Raw genomic sequence first — 17,754 nt, forward strand, 5'->3', positions numbered from 1 at the left:
TACTCTGATTTGAATTGGAATTCTTGCACATTTATACTAACATAGAAGAAGAAAAATCATTCTATAACTTTGTCAGAATTTTTTTACATTAATATTGAATACATTTCAATGCTGGGCAAAATTCCTATCTTCTGTTTCATCATGTCCATGAAGGTTTGCAGGTGCTTACTTGCAATTTCCACTGATGCTAAAAAAGGAAGTTAAAAAAGTATATGAAGGAGCTTACAGTTTTAAGTGTGTCAAGTACAGCAGATACAGACAAAGGCATGGAGTGACTGCACCTGTATATACCAGTGCTTACAAATCAAGGGCTTTCATAGTGTGAGCTTGCAAAGCTGGGAGTTTCCAGAAATGCTAATACCAAAATGGAAGTGAAAGAAGGAATCCTAATGGCCTGCTTTCATAATTCAATCTTATTTAGTCAATTAGGTGAGATAATCAAAGCTCTTGGACTTGGATCATGTTTAAAGGTGGTATTACCCATATTAGAGGGGAGTCAGCTGTTGCCTAAACCCCTGTGGAGCTGGGAGGGCTTGTTACAGTAACTGGGCATTGCCAGCCCTGAGGATATTGGTTTCAACTTTATCTCCTGGTGTAGCAATTCATAGTGTTGCAGTCTTCGCATGACTAATTTTGGTCCTTCAGGTTGCTATAATGAGGTGGTTAATTCTGTTGCGGTAGATCATGGTGTTTGAGGTGTGTGCACACAAATTCATGGCTGTATAAGCAACTTGTCGGGGACATAAGCATATGGGCATAGAAGTCTAACTGTAGGACTGCAACACATTACTAAAAGGCCTTTTACATTTGTTTGTTCTAAGAAATTTTAATTATAACCCAGTTTGTATTCAAATGTAGTACCACTCATTTTAGAATTTTTTTAGCATACATATATTATGATAATTTCAATCTGGCCTTAAATTGCATTATATGTATGTTTTTAGTATAGTGGAAGACAAGTGTAGAATTAATTCATGTTATCTCTTGCTAATATGCTATAATGAAGTGGTTGGGCTTTGCCCCAGCTGAATCTCATTACCTTATATTTTTGATTTAGGAGAAGTCTCTGACTCAGAAAGCAACAGCTCCTCATCTAGCTCAGATTCAGATTCTTCATCTGAAGATGAGGAATTCCATGATGGCTATGGAGAAGACCTGATGGGAGATGAAGAAGACCGAGCTCGACTGGAACAAATGACGGAGAAGGAGAGAGAGCAGGAACTGTTTAACCGGATAGAGAAGAGAGAAGTGCTAAAGAGAAGGTGAATTTTATATCTGTTGATATTTGGTAGCAAATTCTTAAAGGCTGCATAGGGAGTATGCTGACTGTGCTCTCAGTACTGTTAAGTGAATTAAGCTTGATTGTATATTCCTTGTAACTAAACTGTCCTTGTAGTATTTAAGAAGCACACAGCAGGAGTTCTGCATATTCTTGTAGGAGACAGTATCTAAAAGTTTCTCAGCTGTTGAATATGCCTGGTTCTATCAGCTACTCTTGTAGTTATGTTACTGCCCCATAGGTTAGATGCCAGACAATCAGAAGGCCTGCTTTTCTCCATCTTTTTTGTATTAACTCTCATGTGTTGATGCTTTGGGAAAAGGCAAACAAAGCATAAGGTGTACATGAGTTTCTGCAACTTTTCAAAAAACCATGGTGAAGCACAGATCAGTGTTAGGATTGCCTGCATATGGGTGTGAAACTGGTTTGGGCCCTAATAGAAGGTAGAGATACTGAAATAATGAGTGGTGTTGGATATGTCCTTTTCATGGAATCTTTAGTACCTTGTGTACTGTTGTTCTGTTTGTCTAGCTGTTTGTCTAGTGTAGCTGTTACACTGTCCAGGCAGCTACTTTATTGTAAAGGTATTTTACTTCCCATATGTCTTAATCAAAAGGATTTGGCATGTATGGGACAAAGTTTCTCGAGTTTCTTTCTTCTTTAGTGCCTTCTCTTTTCTCATTTGCTGAGAAATTTCCCTAGAGGACTGACATCTGTTGAGTAAATCATGTCAATACAAGCAACTGCCAAACTGTGTTTGTCCAAGCCATAGCTAGAGCACTGCCTGCCTGCCTTGATTTTAACACCACATTCAGAATCTTATGTGGTCTGCTGCTCTCCTCAAAGGGATCAGAATGATTGTAAGTTTGGATTTAGATCATGTAGGAGGACATCATATTATTCAAACTTTACTCTCTATTTCCTGGTAACTGAATGTCTCTGTTTTAGAATGAATGCTGGAGAATACTTGATACAAACAAGCTAAACAGTCAAAGCTTGAGTTACTGATTTAATCTTAATTGAATTTGTGCTGTCTGTGTAAAGTCTTGGAAGTTAGAACTAAGGGGGTGGTGGGGTAGTAATTTATGATAAATTAACTGTTTCAAAAGCTCTTTGTGTGCACATTATGCTGTGAGTTCATTTGGATTACAGCAGACATTGCATCTGCTATAATGCCTGTGCCTTGTGTTTCATGCCTCATGTTAAAGGCATAAAGGGCAATGAGCTCATCTGACACTTCAGTTTGTTGTCTACAAAATCCAGGTGTAAAGGACTGAAGAAGAATCGACTGTGTAGTGTGCATGTAGATAACATATTATGAATTTCAGTTTTTGGAAGCTATTTTTTTTCTTGTCTGTGTCCATATGCACACTTCACTAAAGCAATGACCAGTCCAGGGTGCAGTGGAGTCTCGTTCTCAGGCCTGTTCTATTGAAATTACTACTCTTCTGAATTCAGTGGCTGAAAATAAGATATCAGGGTGATATATTTCATGAAGGTAGACATGGAAGTGCCTAAATTATTCTGCAGAAACTGAGTCTGATGAGAATTCAGCTGCTGAAGGAGGACTTGAAATGTGGCAGTCATTCTTATACAGACCAGTGCCAGTAAAAAGGTGAAGTTTAAGCATGAAAAAGCTAGCATGATAGTGGCTTTAAAGAAAAAATAATCTTTAGCTGTTTAGGTTCAAATTATGTGAAATAGCCACATGATTTTAGAGTTTGAGGCAGCATGCAATGATCACTGCAGTGGCAAACAGGAAGATGGAGTAAGGGCATCTTGCTGTGGAATAGTAATTTCTACATGGTCTCATCAACCCTTTAGGTTAGCTTTCTGTAGGACTGCACTTGGTGTGCTCAGCTTTTCTTCACTATGTTTTCTTGGGGAAGGGAGGGGATGGGAATAGGGGACAGGATAACATAAAAGGGAGAAGGAACAAGCAGTTGAAGTGTTACTTGCAGCTTAATAGCAATTGTGATAGCATCTGAGTAATCCTTTACTCTCTCAGGAAGCTCATTCTTTCATAATTCTTTTTGTTCCAATAACTTCTACTAGATTCGAAATCAAGAAAAAACTAAAAACAGCAAAAAAGAAAGAAAAGAAAGAAAAAAAGAAAAAGCAAGAGGAAGAGCAGGAGAAGAAAAAACTCACACAGATCCAGGAATCCCAGGTAGGAAATGAAGCTGTTCTTTGTAATAACCACTTTCTTCTTGGAGAAAGGGGGGAGGATATTGCCTTTCTACCCCTAATGTTTTCCCTTAATGTCAAACAGTGTACTAAGTAGATCAGAATTTAGTTAATTTATATGCTCAAGCTATCTTCAGTTTTTCCAGTTCATTTAAGGAAGTTAACATTTTTGGCCTGTTGAGGGGTGCAGTGATACCACTTTAATGAAAAATACAAAGTTGCAGCTATGTCTGCAGTTGCTGTGATTGCCCTCCCACATGAGAAAAGGAAAGCAACCTTTTTCAGTTCCTTTAGCCAAACTTTTGTAGTTCAGTCTGAAACATTCCATACATGCTCTTCTTGAAAAGTTTGAGAGCAGACCAAAAACTGCTCAGCCATCACATTAATTATATTGTGTGCACATACATACAGAGGCAAAGATGCTTAGTTTCCTCTGGCAGGGATGTCAAGGAAAAGCTTCAATGCCAGGAGGAGCAGAAGTAGTTCTATAGTTTTTCCTACCTCCAGTAAAAAGAGGACAACACTAGTTTTTGAGGCCAGGCCTCTGTAACTGAACTGTGATTTCAAATAGTGAAGATCATTAATACAGAGTCAGGGCAGGTAGGCTCCCAGAGTGGGATGAGATTCATCTAGCCTAACTTCAGCCATCTAAGAACCAGTTGATTGTTTACACTTTTTGTTGCCTGTTGTTTTGTGCAATGGAAGAGGGCATCTTCAGCTGACGATTCACTGTGTTATTTTTTAGTGAAACAGATGTTTAACACCTAAAATCTAATTGGGTAAGATGAGTTTTCCCTTAGGCACATGTTGAGTGGAGTGAATCACATTTCCCTACTCCCTCAACTCCATATATGTACATTGTGTATGCTTTAATTGTCCATTATAATACACAAAGTGTACTTGCAAATACGTATATGCATGTGTAAAAGGATCTTATGTAGAGTTCTTTTACAGTGCCTTGCAGAAATTACTTCAACTTAGCTGAAATTACTGTCTTTTATGCTTATTATAAAGGCTGCTTTCTCTATAGAGATAGACCTGTTAGAAATGGAAAACACAAAAAGACGTTAAACATTTAAGGTTTGGATCCATCTTGCAGATTTTACAAGCAACTTTCTTTATGCTTTAAGTATTTTTTAACATGACGTTTTCCTTTGCTACTAAATGAAAACCAGTGCTTTGATTTGGCCTTGCAGAGGCAGCAAATGAGAAGACTATTCATCCAGTTTTTCCTCATTACATGTTATTTGCTAAATTATTTCTGTTTTATTTCTCTGTCCTTTTGTAACTTAAAGGAGGAATTTTGAGACTAAGACTTGGTGGCAGAAATGTTGAACTATAAATATGTTCATTAATTTTGATATGAAGCAGAATAAAGAAATATGCTCCAGATTGATTTCTCTCTCTACCTTCTATAAAAAATGAACTGAAAAAAACTGATTTCAAAAAGGAATAAGCTAGTAATTTCTATGTGAAAAAATTTCAAATATGCAAACAAATATTTGTTTTGATGCTTTTCAACTTATGGATTTATGGTGTTGAGGGATTTTCTGTGTATGTTTTTAGGTCATGTCACATAACAAAGAGCGGAGATCAAAGCGGGATGAAAAGCTAGACAAGAAATCTCAGGCAATGGAGGAGCTAAAAGCAGAAAGAGAGAAAAGGAAGAACAGAACAGGTATGAAAGGATGTTGCTCTTGCTACAGTTTTTCAGGCATTATTGCAGCTTTCTGAAAGCACTGCTTCCTCTTTCAAATAAATGCAACAATCCTACACCTTGGAGTGAATGAATTCCATTCTATGTTTTTCTTGGCCTTTGCCCAACATGACCATCTAGGGTGGTACTTGGCAATTTACCACTGATGGAGTATTCCTTACCCCTGCCCCTCCCTGGAGTGGCCTAACACCAGAACTTTCATCACAGTCCACTGAATGGTTCTTAGTAAGGTTTAGTTAATGTACATGAATTGGTCACTTGGATTCAGGTTTTTAATCTCTGAATCATTCAAACTCCTGCTTATTGTACTTGTGATACCCTGTCTACATTTGCTTGTTTCTTCACTGGCACATCATCTTGTCCATCTTTCCACTAACTTGATGCAGCCATATTTTTTACTCTACTGGACTTCATTGTAATCCTCTCCAAACATGAGGTTTTTTTATTTTTCCTTGTGAAATAAAAATGAGTTGTCTGATCATAATAGTTTTTTTCTTGTACATCCAGTTACACCCATCTTGAGTTACTATGTGCAGTCAAATTGGGAGACTGAAATTAAGTACAACTGAGGTTTAGAATGATTTTAAATAATTCATGTATATGCAAAGAGAGAAGTCAATGAAGTGCACAGCTTACTAGTGGATTTGAACATGTGCCACCTGTATCTAGTGTAAAATTAATACCTGTCTGCCTCTTGGACTTTTTTAAAGCAATTAAGGTTCAGCTCGTATAGGGAAGCATTTCATAAAATATTTATAGCTTGCTTTTCATTGTTCTCTGTCCTTCACCCAGCTGAATTGCTTGCAAAAAAACAGCCATTAAAAACTAGTGAAGTATACTCTGATGATGAAGAGGAGGAGGAGGATGATAAGTCTAGTGAGAAAAGCGATCGCTCATCCAGATCGTCATCCTCTGATGAAGAGGAAGAGTAAGTAGTAAACACTAGGCTATGATTACTTGTAAGTATGTTCAAAAATAGAGATTACTTTAGACAGACACATGCTTTTTCAGAGGATTGTTTGGGGCAGTTCAGTGTCTCTAAAGTGTTTTTGCCTCTGGGCAAAATTTCATTGCTCAAATTTGAGTCCTTGGCACTATATCATGGTTCATGGGACTTGTTACCTTGGGTGGGTTTACAACTTCAGTTCCCTACTGTCAGATTTAGCCCAGATTACACTGTTGTGTACTGATTTGTTTAGTCCTGCAGTTCAGCAGCTGCAGATCTCTGGCATATATCTGGGCAGATACATGTGCTGGCTTATCTTAAAGCATTTGTCTGTAAACTGCCTCGGTGTGTGTCTTTCTGCTTTCTGGTAGCAGAGGCAGTATTTAATAAGTCTAGGATTTCACCTTAAGCCTTTCTCATGAATGCTAAATTCACACATCTACAGTCAACTAGTGCATGATGAATCATTCCTTTTACTGGTAATTTAAATTATGTAAGGTGCTCATGCTGCATCTTACTCAGGGCCCCCTTTTTGGGCTTCAATTATGTCTCTGCTTTTTTCTTTATTTTCTCTCGCCTTTCCCAAATCAGGAAAGAAGAAATCCCTCCCAAGTCGCAGCCAGTGTCCCTGCCTGAAGAGCTGAACCGAGTGCGGTTGTCCCGGCACAAGCTGGAGCGCTGGTGTCACATGCCCTTCTTTGCCAAGACCGTCACCGGCTGCTTCGTCCGCATTGGCATCGGCAATCACAACAGCAAACCTGTTTATCGGGTGGGTTTAGTGCTGAGGGATTTAGTTCTTTGTTGTGTGCTGCAGTAAAATATTTGCAGCTTATCAGGTCTCAGGTACCAGGGACTGTTTGACTGATAAAAAAAAGATTGCTTATAACCAGAAAATGTAATTGCTGGCAAAGAGGTGGAGGAGACTGGTTTAAGAATAAATAAATCTGTGTGACCACCTAGGGGAGGAGATAAATTTAGTGAGAGAGACAGAGCACTAAAAAAGCCTGATCTTCCAGTTTTGGTTCATGCTGTCTCATCATTTCTATTGCAAACTAGAGTTTCAGACTCTGCTTAGACCAAGTAAGGATGAGTAAGATTCATTCTTTATTTCTAGGACTATTCTGAAGTTATTGTGTGGTCTTGACTCTTTTTTTACTGATTGTTGTAATCATAGGATACAATAATAGTCTCTAAAATTGCCTTAAGAAGGCCCCAGAAGGGTTGTGTTTAGTATCTGAGCAGCAGTAGTGTATTTCGTTTGAAACATATGTTAACCCAAACCAACGTTATTTGAGAAGGAAATAGGAAAGGTAGGAGAGAGTACACTATTTGGGCAGGAAGGCAGAGCTGAGAAGATACAAAAACTGCATCAGGCATTCAGATGGTATAATTTACTAACTCAAAAATTATGTATGAAGCAACTCATTCAGTACCTGATAACATATACTGAAGTGTCTTGCTTTCCTTGATCTGGTTAGAGTTGTTAGCTAGATTAAGGGTTTTTATTTCTAATGAAAAAGTTTGAATATGCCTGATACATTCCAGAAACATGAAAAAAAACCCCTAAACCTCTCTTGCATCCTTCTTCTCATATATTATACTCTGTGATACAGGTTGCTGAAATAACAGGGGTGGTAGAGACTGCAAAGGTTTACCAGCTTGGTGGCACACGGACAAACAAAGGCCTACAGTTGCGGTAAGATACTAAAGGAATCCTCTTTAGTTCATGAATCAGTGTCCTTTTCATAGCAAATAATGGTCTGTGTGGGATTTGGAGGTGAGAACTGAAAAGCAGACTGAGCCTTGTCACGCTACTTAATGCTAGAATGTTTGGTTTGGGTTTATTTGGGTTTTTTTCCTCCTTGTGCGTAGTGGAAATGAAAAAATACCCCAAACATTTCATGCAGGATGTTATGATTATGTTGATGTGTGGTTGTTTATTTTTGGACTTCTTTAATCAGATTACATGTATAGATCCAGTGTCACCACTTACACCATCACAAGGGGATGTTTTGCATTTTATCGTTGCAGGCATGGCAATGATTCACGTGTGTTTCGCTTGGAGTTTGTCTCAAATCAGGAATTTACTGAAAGTGAATTTATGAAGTGGAAGGAAGCAGTAAGTTTGCTAGACTTCCGTTTCTTCTTAGCAGCTTTCTGCCAAATATACTTTAAGTAGAAAGTAACTCTGTCTTGTGTTTAGATGTTCTCTGCTGGGATGCAGCTACCCACACTTGATGAGATAAACAAGAAGGAAGTGTCCATCAAAGAAGCCCTCAACTACAAGTTTAATGATCAGGACATTGAAGAGGTAAATGGTGCATTGTAGTGAAGCTATGTCAGTGCTTAAAAGTGACAGGAATTCATGCAGTAGCAGTTACAAAGCCAAATCATCATGGTATTTGCATTCCAAGAAAGAAGTAAAAGTCTCAAAGAAGTTTCGTAACTGAATAGAGTAGCTAGGTGATCCTGCTGTTGTTTTGTGTTCACTCCTGCTTTTCTTTATCATTTGTGCCCTCTTATCTCCTCTTGAACTTGTGTTGCATATCTCTGAACTCCTGAGTATGGCAACTTAGTTCTCAAGTTGTGAAAAACTTGACAGCATCATGGTGGTTGCATTTATCACAAGTTTTGCAGTTTTGTACTTGCTTGGTACTGACCAAAGGTGATTAGCATCAGGCTTTTGTAGGTAGTAAGGAGAATGGAGCTGTAACTCATTACCAAGGGCACAAACTAAAAACCAGAACTATCAGAGCATACATCAAATTCAGTAGCAATAAATAAATTTCTTAGGTGATACTCATCTGTTGGTTCTAATGTCCAAGTACTGAAGTAGAGATTTCATATTTGCATATTCATGTTGTTTCCTCTGCATCTTACAGATTGTGAAGGAGAAGGAAAGGTTCAGAAAAGCACCTCCAAATTATGCCATGAAGAAAACTCAGCTATTAAAGGAGAAGGTGAGAGATGAGATGATGCCTGCAAGCTTAATGCAGTCTTTGATGTCAAGGAACTGGAGCTCATCTGGATTGGCAGAAGTCAGCAGTAGGCTCAACTTTAACTGTGTAGCTGGAAAGGGGTTCTCAAGGTTCATTGCTGGGATCGGAATACTCAGAATCCAGTCAGCTGTTGCACCCCTTTTTTTTAGGGGCAATTGCCAACAATTTAACCTGTTTCTTCTTGTGTCCGTTAAACAAGGTCTTAAACTGGTCTGCCTCAGAAACTTTTTATTTTTCTTCATTTTTTTCTTTTTTGTGGTTTTTTTTGGTCCATTTAGCTGTTGGTTTTTTTTTTTTTTTTGATTACTTGTTGATTTTGTTTTTAGAGTACTTCGTAATAATGTTTGGAAGTTGATTTCCTCTTCTTATTTTAAGACAGGAAAAACAGAAGTTGTGTTACATGTTTTACTCAGGACTAACTGAATCGTCACTTTATGCCTGGTAATTTCTATTGAAAAAAAAGAAGGGGCTGAAAGGTTTATTTGCCATGAACTATTTTTACCTGTAGTCTTCCTGGAACAAGTAGACCTAGCAGTGCATAAAAGCCAAAGCCAAGAAGTGAAGAAAAGGAGCAGTCTGAAGTATCTCTGAAGATGGGACTGCACAAATAGAGCCAAAATTTGTTTGTCTTACTCGAGACATTAAAGCTTCATATACAGTAAAATCCAAGAGTTCGTATTAATGTACCTTTCTTGGTTCCTTGGTTTAACTGTATTTTTTCCTGTGGTCGCTATTTTACTATACACGAACATGTAAATGATGAGGTTCCCGTCACAGGGAGTGCAGTTGCTTTTTGTTGTCACCAGGTGGCGCAATAAGCTGTTGTCGTCCCTCAGGGGACTCCCCGCTCCCTGAAGTAAATGGCAACTGGGAATTGTGGAAATAATTATTTTCCTGATCTGCTAAATGGGGATGTTAAATTTTAATAAAACTTGTAATTTAAGTCATCTCACTGACCTGTCCTCCCCATGCTGGGACTGGTGTTCCTACATCCTCCTTAGTGTAAGTGTTTTGAGAGTTCTTCCGAATAAGAAATCTAGTTTTGCCCTGAGCTGTAAGGAAAGTGTAGCTTTTTGTTGTACTCTTACCATGCAGGGAAGAACATTCATGACTGAAGTAGGGTTGGCTCACTGATTCATGGATATATCTCTTGTCTCTCTGAGTAATTTTGGGTAGAGAGCAGTTCCTAATGAGTTCCTTTTTGGTTGAAGGCTATGGCTGAGGATTTGGGGGACCAAGATAAGGCCAAGCAGATTCAAGATCAGCTTAATGAACTTGAAGAGAGAGCAGAGGCCCTGGATCGTCAGCGAACAAAAAATATTTCTGCAATCAGGTAAGAAGCAGATACTGGGAATTTTCTTTCTTAAATAGTATCAAACAATATGTAAAAAAGACAAACTAGTGCATTAACAAATTAACTGCAGGATTTTGTTTCTTTTTTCCTGTACAGTGTGTTAATGTGTATTGTAATGGCTCTGGTAGTGCTTGTCTATCTTCACTTTCTTGTATCTGTCATGCTGTTAAAACTGTCAAAAATGTAAACTCTCTTCTATATACCCCAGGGGGCAGTTGCATTGCAATAAGAGTAAATTGTGGTCAGGATGAAGCTGCAAGAATGCTTTCAGCTGTTTTGCTGTGTAGGGACTGATAAATGACAGTCACTTTCTTTTTCTTTCCCCCACCCTCCTTTTTTTTTCCATTCTGCAGTTACATCAACCAGAGAAACAGAGAGTGGAATATCGTCGAGTCTGAGAAGGCTCTTGTGGTAAATATGCTGAAATAATACTTTTCTACAAATAGAGATTAAATTATGCAGAGGGATAATTGCATGGCAAAGTCACTAATTTTTTAAAATCTGTAAAATCTTTCATAGAGGCAAGTGATATGATTTGAAAGTACATTGCTTTATCCTTTTCCTCAATTCAGTTATCAGCAGATTAGTCACTATAAGAGTGACTTAATGCTTGTTGTATGGGAAAGAAAATGTCTCCTCATAAAGGAGACTTCAAATAAGAGAAGGGTGAAGGAGATATTAGTTTCTTTGTAGTTACATTTTTATAAAGGAAGAGTTAAGCTTGTTAACAAATGCTTAAGCATTAACCTTCCTGAGAGTTGTGTGTGTATTTTCTGTTGTTGCATGCAATAAGGACACTTTTTCCTGTGAAGCACAGGACAGTGGGTGCATTAAAAATCTTTCTGATCTGTAATGTTGCTGGTTTTTCTCTGATCTCAGTATTGTATATAGCAAATGAGTAATTGCATGGATGGGGGGCTGTGGGAGGATTTAAAAGAGAACAAGTAGCAAACTCTGCAAAACCATGTGCTATTTCTTCTCCAGGCTGAAAGTCACAGCATGAAGAACCAACAAATGGACCCCTTTACTAGGCGGCAGTGCAAGCCCACAATAGTGTCTAATGTGAGTGTAAGACTTAAGTTCAGTTGAGGCAATTTGTTGAAAAACAGAAACCAATGCCATCCAGAATGTAGGAACAAAAATTCCCAACTGTGCCATATGCTATTAACGCCCTAAATGGCAGTGTGAGATACAGCTGAGTGAGATCCTGGTCCCTCTTCTTTTTTAATGCAAAGTGTGAAGGACATAAGTGATGTGGGTATGTACTGCAAAAGCAACCATGATTGAGACTTCTGTCATGAGTTCATCTATGTTGAATTATTCAGATTTAGTTAGCTCTGAGAATACAGTTTGCTTTAGGTGCGAGTTTCACTTTTAATTAGCTGAAAGTTTCCTGAAAGATCAGTTTAGGATGAGAGGAGAACAAGCATTTGGGCCTGTGATGGATGAAGTAGTCCAACAGAAACCTCCCTTGTGATACTGTGGCAAAACCTTCTCCTGCAATTCCTCTGTGTATAACTGATGAGTAGCAAGGTGATCACCTCCTCCTTCTAAGTAATCTGGCCTTGTTGAGGTCTGTTCTGGAAGAGTATGTGGTTCTGGTGTAGGTACCTAAAAAACCAACTGCTCAGGTCAGCTTTCATCAGTCTCCACAAACCAGCAAGGAAACAAAAGAGAAATTATGTTGCAGGGCTTGAATGAAATATTTCTGAAATACTTTAATAGAAAAGAATTGTAACTGAGTAGCTTTATTATGCTAGAGAACTATTAGGTAAAGACAGTAGTCTTCTATAGATTGCTTTTCAGTGTTTCAGGCAGAACTGTAAGCTGAAAGCAAATACATACTTAGTAGCATCAAGAATAGTCACAGAAACAAACTGTATAATCAGGGAATGTATTTCTGGTTTCTTTCTGAATATGATTTTTAGTTTGTTATTGTCAGATAATTCCAGGATGATTTCAGTAGCCTTCTGGGATTCTGAAAGTTGGGTGAACGCATATACAGTCTCTTATGGTTTTAGATTCATGGATATGAAAACTGTTTTACCAAAATGTAGTTCTAGCTTTTGCAAATTTAAATGCATGAATTTTTAATTTTTATTCTTGCCTAATATTTCACCTTTGCAGTCCAGAGATCCTGCTGTCCAAGCTGCCATCCTTGCCCAGCTAAATGCAAAATATGGATCTGGTGTGTTACCAGATGCTCCAAAGGACATAAATAAGGTGAGTTTCTGTTTTGGTCTCCATTATGTTCCTCACACTTTCACCCTTTTGCTCTGTGAAGCTTATGAGTAACAGAGATGCATGCTTCAATTCTAGAACATAAATGATCCTGTAGAGCTTTATCATAAAAAGCAACGGTTTGTTGGTTACTTGAAAAAGGAAATTTAAGTTGCTCTAGCCGTATGAAAGCTACACTAAGTGTGTTTATGACAGAAGAGGGGAAAAAATATTTTTATCTCTGTTTTTGTGGCCAGATAAGGTTTGGAGACTTACCTGTAGTTTTCATTTCAGGGTCAAGGAAAAGATAAAGATGTGAACTCTAAATCAGCTAGTGACCTCTCAGAAGATCTTTTCAAAGTGCATGACTTTGATGTAAAGATTGATCTTCAGGTTCCCAGTTCAGGTAGGTGTTCCATCTGAGTCTGGGGATGTGATCGTCCAGCCCATTTTGATAGAACTTACTTCTTCCAGAATAATTCTTTCAAGGATTTGGTGGGCTTTTGGAAATGGGAGTAAGGACTCTGTTTACCATCTTGGCAAGTATCTTGAACTGAGGAAGGTGGGGATGTGTGATAGTGACATCCATTTCTTTCATTACCTGAAGGATTAGATCTGCAGTTTCTTGGAGGACAATAATTTAGGAAGCACTGTAAGAACGCACAAAGACAAGGAGCAAGAGCAGGAGAAGTTGTTTTTCAAAACGAGGTCAGCTCTGGATGTAAGACTAGAGAATGAGGCAGGAGTTCAAGAACAAGAGACTTTGTGTAATAGCTAGTGAGAGTTAGGAACTTGAGTTAGCAAGCAGATAAGGGTTAGGCACTGAAGGACACTGAAGAGAGAAGGATGAGGAGACAGAACACCATTTTGACATTTTATGCAGTATCCTTGCTTAGCAGAAGAATCTGGAGACTGACAAAAATGTGTCTTGTAGACATAGATAGAATGTTTGACTTTTTCTGCTTACTATCTGTCTCTTGATTAATATACAGAGTCAAAATTGCATGTATACTGCATCTCTGAGTATAAGCTCCCCAATACTGTCTGTATTATTAACTGAAGATATGTACTACAGAAGCCAAACATGACTTTGTGGTGAAGTTGTCAGCAAAAACAAGTAAAAATTTTGCCTGTGGTTTTGTCCTTACTCTTTTCTTGTCCCCAACAGAATCTAAGGCACTGGCCATCACCTCCAAGGCTCCTCCAGCAAAAGATGGTGCCCCTCGGCGATCATTGAATTTGGAGGACTACAAAAAGAGACGGGGGCTTATTTGAGCATGCCCACTCTGCTGCTTCTGATCCTGCATGCTCCATGATGATGTCCTACTTTTTCTTCCTCCCTTTTCAGTTCTCCCTTCTGGGTTGGAGCAGCAATGGAGCTGGGAAGAGACTCTTTAAAACTGCCAGTCATCTGTAACATAAACCATTCAACTATTTACTGTATAGACCTCCCTTCTTGCCCTTTCCTCTGCTCCCCTCACAAATGTGGATCTGTGCTATTTGGGGTTTTCCCATTTCTTTTAGTTTGAGTTTTGTTTTTATTTTGTTGATGCAGCTCGTTGGTCCACTCTGTGTTCAGTATTAGCCTGAGGTCTGGATTTCCATAGGAATCTCTTGGCAGTCGCAGAATCAGCACTTGGTGATCTCCCCTTACATACCACCACAGGCACAGTGAATAAACATTGGCGCAAGACCTTTGTGGCTGGAAGGTCATCTGCACTTTCTCCCTCTTCTTCCTCCTTCATCCTAGCTTTGGAGAAGGGAATCTTCAAAAACTGGCCTAGGTTCAAAGTGTAAATTTTTTTGGGAGGGTTGTGTGACTTTTTTTCAGGTGTTTTTTATCATTTTTAAGCTGCAGTACTATTTGTATCCGTCTGTCACAGTTCTTTACGGCTGTTTGAATTTCTACCAGCTGTATTTGAGCATCTGAAATTGCAAGAAAGAAACTCATTAAATGTAATTCTTCTTACTAAAACGGCTTGGCTGATATAGCTATTTAACTTCATGTTCTCTTTTTTAATTACACTTAACCGCTGAGAAAGAGGTACACAGCTCTTAATGTGGGACTTGTCATCTATAACACATCCAGACTCTACAGCTGTAACTGGGTGAAGTAGCTTTTTATGGGGTGATCCTGGGGAGCTCATTTGGTTGGGCTTTAGTTTCTTCTCCAAGCCTTCAATATTACATATTTGTTAAGTTATCATGTCGTCACTGGACTCCAGCTTACTTTGTTTCTTGCTTTCTGAACCATTTAAATGGGGCTTCTATCATAAAGAAAAATTTTTTTTAAAAAATCACACTCTATGGAAGGGGAAGGACATAATAGAAAGATCAGTGGGTAATATGAGAGGTAAGTGATGGACATTTTTCATATATAAACTGAAAGTACAAGTGGAGTGCAACACGAGCACAAGAATTATATGGCTTTATGGAATATTTGACTAGGCACAAATTGACAGCTAAATTATCACTCAGGTGTAAAAAAGAAAAAAAAATTCAAATGTAAATATAAGTGACATTTAAAAAAGAACTTTTCCAAACAAGATACAGGTGAATATATGAAACTAAGAACTAAATTAAAAGAGAATTAGAAGTCTAAAAGTTAGAGGCCCTCGTTCAGGTAAGCGTGCAAGCACGTGTGTGTTCCTACTCAGGCCAGTATGAATATAACAACTTAAGCACTGAACTGGATAGGAATGTTTCTGGGGGACTCTAAGGAGTGAAAATGCAATGCTCTTCTTGTGTCAGAGCATTGCTGTTTTTCTGAAATCATACACTGGTTATCTTAAAACCTGTGTTTGATACTATCTTGTTGGATTCTTAATGAAACTTTAATCTAGTTCTTATTTAACTTTCTCTTCCTTTTTTAACAGTAGCTTTAAAGAAACATCATGTAATATGTGCAGATTGATTCTACAAACTGTGTATAAAAAGAAAATCAACGTATGAAGCCTACCATGTAAACAACTAAATAGAATTATTTCAGTACTTATTTACTGAATAGTCCATAGTTCTAGGACATGTGGATTATTCTGTAAATATGTAATCATAGACTACTTTATTTGATGGCCTATTTTAGCAGCTTCTCTGGAGTTAGAGTAAGTTGTCACATATACATACTTTAAACTTTTTAAGATTGAATTTATGGGACATACCATCATAACTTCATAGGAAACATTGTGATTCACTGTGTAGATAAGCATTTGATATGATTTGTTTTTTTCAACAGCTAAAGTGATTTGTGATTAAAAAAATATTAAACTTACTTGGCAATAGACAGTTTTAAAAATAATCACTCTCTAATGGTTTGCAGAAATAATTGCCAAATCAAAGAGATCAGGAACTGATTTTTTCCACAGAAATGCCTCAGAGCTCTGAGATGCAGTGACAAGTGGTGTCTAAAGGTAAACTTAACTCAAATACGGTATTTTTAATATGCTTGGCCTTGATGTATTAGTTAACTACTATATTTGGTAACACAAGACTATCTGTAAAACACCAAAATGTGGATGATGGATCCATACAGTGTTGCAAATAACTTTTAGCAGAGAAAACAGAAACACAGGAGATGCAGTGTGTTTAGGATGCCAGTCTGAATGATGGACTATGTCCTAGTTATCCGCAATTATGAAGCTGCCACTTACCTTCTCAAAGTCTCTGGGTTTTGCTAAAATGCTGTTTTACATAGAAGGCAACCGTCAGTAAATTATGCAAACCTCTTATATTGAGAATAATACATGAAGAAAGTACTCTTGAATAGTTACATAATTGTATGAAAGCTGTAATCTTTTTTTCTTTAAGTGCATGTAAAGGTGAGTGACTACACCTCCCACTTGTTAGACAGGGAGAGATTTGTTTACTTTGTTTCATTGGTGTCCTAGCATAGTTCATCACAATTGTACAGACTTATATAAATAAACTTGGTTTGTTGGTTTAATAAGGTTGATTGTTTATCCCTTGATCTGAGGTGCTAAGGGTTTCCTGTCTGGATCTTGTTTTTTCAGAAACTGACAGTATTATATTTAATACTAATATTGTGAAATAATTCATGAAAAGTAAGCCCTCTTTCTTTGCAAGAGCAGCTGTTGACTCCTGGATCACTCTCTAACATCTGGAGTTGGTCCTTATCACTAGACTCAAATGGAGCCTCTTGGAAGGTTAGTCCACTTGCACCTCTATTGCATCTCACTTAAAACAGACTTTGCTTGTCTTGTAGAAATCCAGTCTACTTTTGTAATCAAAAATGCTAAAGCATATAGCTGAACTTAAAGAAGATACTGAGAAAGGTGAAGCAAGATTTCTCAGGGGCGCTCAGTGTGAGAATGAGACACAACAGGCATAATTTGAAACAGGGTAAGCTCTGCCAAGATGTAATATTAAAAAAATTACCCTCAGGACAGTTAAACAGTGAACTAGGTTGCCTGAGAGATTTTTCTGTCTCTTTTGGAGGTTCTCCTCCAAAAAGAGAATGGATTGTGTTGCCTTAATCTAGCAATCTTGTAGCTTACCCAGTTTTGAGAAGGAGCATGGATTGGGGATCACCCTGAGCTCCTTTCTGATCTAAATTAATGTATGTCTGTAAGTAATTTTGTACTTTCTCCAGTTTTGTCTGTCTTCCCTGCAAGTACTGCCTCTGCCCCATCCCCCTTTCGGCATGCAAAGTAATGTAGTACCCAGAATTTTTCTCACAGACATTGCGGCTTAGGATGAGCAGTGCAGGATTTCCCAACACATCCTTTCTGAGACTCCCTGGTTCCTGCTAGGGCTGTCTGTGAAACAAGATTGTTCCTAGAGATTAATCACTGAGCAGTCTGGAAGACTTGGCCTGGAAGTTTGAGTTAAGAGCTGTAACTGAGATTTGCTTAGCAAAGTGTTCCTTTGTGAATTGTAAATTGGGTCGTAAGCTACTGATACCTATGCAGTCTTACTTTCAGCACAGTTGTTTAGTCTTTTAGAGGGAAATGCTTAAGTAGCCAAACAAATAGGTTTGTTTTCTTTTTTTTTTTCATCTGGAACTCACTGGTTTTACCTTACTACCATCATAAATGG

At 38.1% G+C, this 17,754-nt stretch overlaps 1 protein-coding gene across 1 annotated transcript in view; it reads left to right on the plus strand.

Moving 5' to 3' along the window:
* The window catches only part of RTF1 (RTF1 homolog, Paf1/RNA polymerase II complex component), a 28,415-nt gene extending 11,770 nt beyond the window's left edge, over positions 1–16,645 (plus strand). Inside the window, exons 4-18 of the mRNA XM_058806173.1 lie at positions 1,058–1,262; positions 3,335–3,449; positions 5,033–5,144; positions 5,976–6,111; positions 6,721–6,898; positions 7,743–7,825; positions 8,161–8,248; positions 8,333–8,440; positions 9,012–9,089; positions 10,340–10,461; positions 10,836–10,893; positions 11,467–11,544; positions 12,610–12,705; positions 12,997–13,108; positions 13,871–16,645. Coding sequence (XP_058662156.1) covers positions 1,058–1,262; positions 3,335–3,449; positions 5,033–5,144; positions 5,976–6,111; positions 6,721–6,898; positions 7,743–7,825; positions 8,161–8,248; positions 8,333–8,440; positions 9,012–9,089; positions 10,340–10,461; positions 10,836–10,893; positions 11,467–11,544; positions 12,610–12,705; positions 12,997–13,108; positions 13,871–13,977 — 1,676 coding nt within the window. The 3' untranslated portion in view covers positions 13,978–16,645. The remainder of the gene's footprint in view (positions 1–1,057; positions 1,263–3,334; positions 3,450–5,032; positions 5,145–5,975; positions 6,112–6,720; positions 6,899–7,742; positions 7,826–8,160; positions 8,249–8,332; positions 8,441–9,011; positions 9,090–10,339; positions 10,462–10,835; positions 10,894–11,466; positions 11,545–12,609; positions 12,706–12,996; positions 13,109–13,870) is intronic.
* Positions 16,646–17,754: the final 1,109 nt, after the last annotated feature.

Source organism: Ammospiza caudacuta, chromosome 6 (genome assembly GCF_027887145.1).
Source record: "Ammospiza caudacuta isolate bAmmCau1 chromosome 6, bAmmCau1.pri, whole genome shotgun sequence".
Classification (NCBI taxonomy): domain Eukaryota; kingdom Metazoa; phylum Chordata; class Aves; order Passeriformes; family Passerellidae; genus Ammospiza; species Ammospiza caudacuta.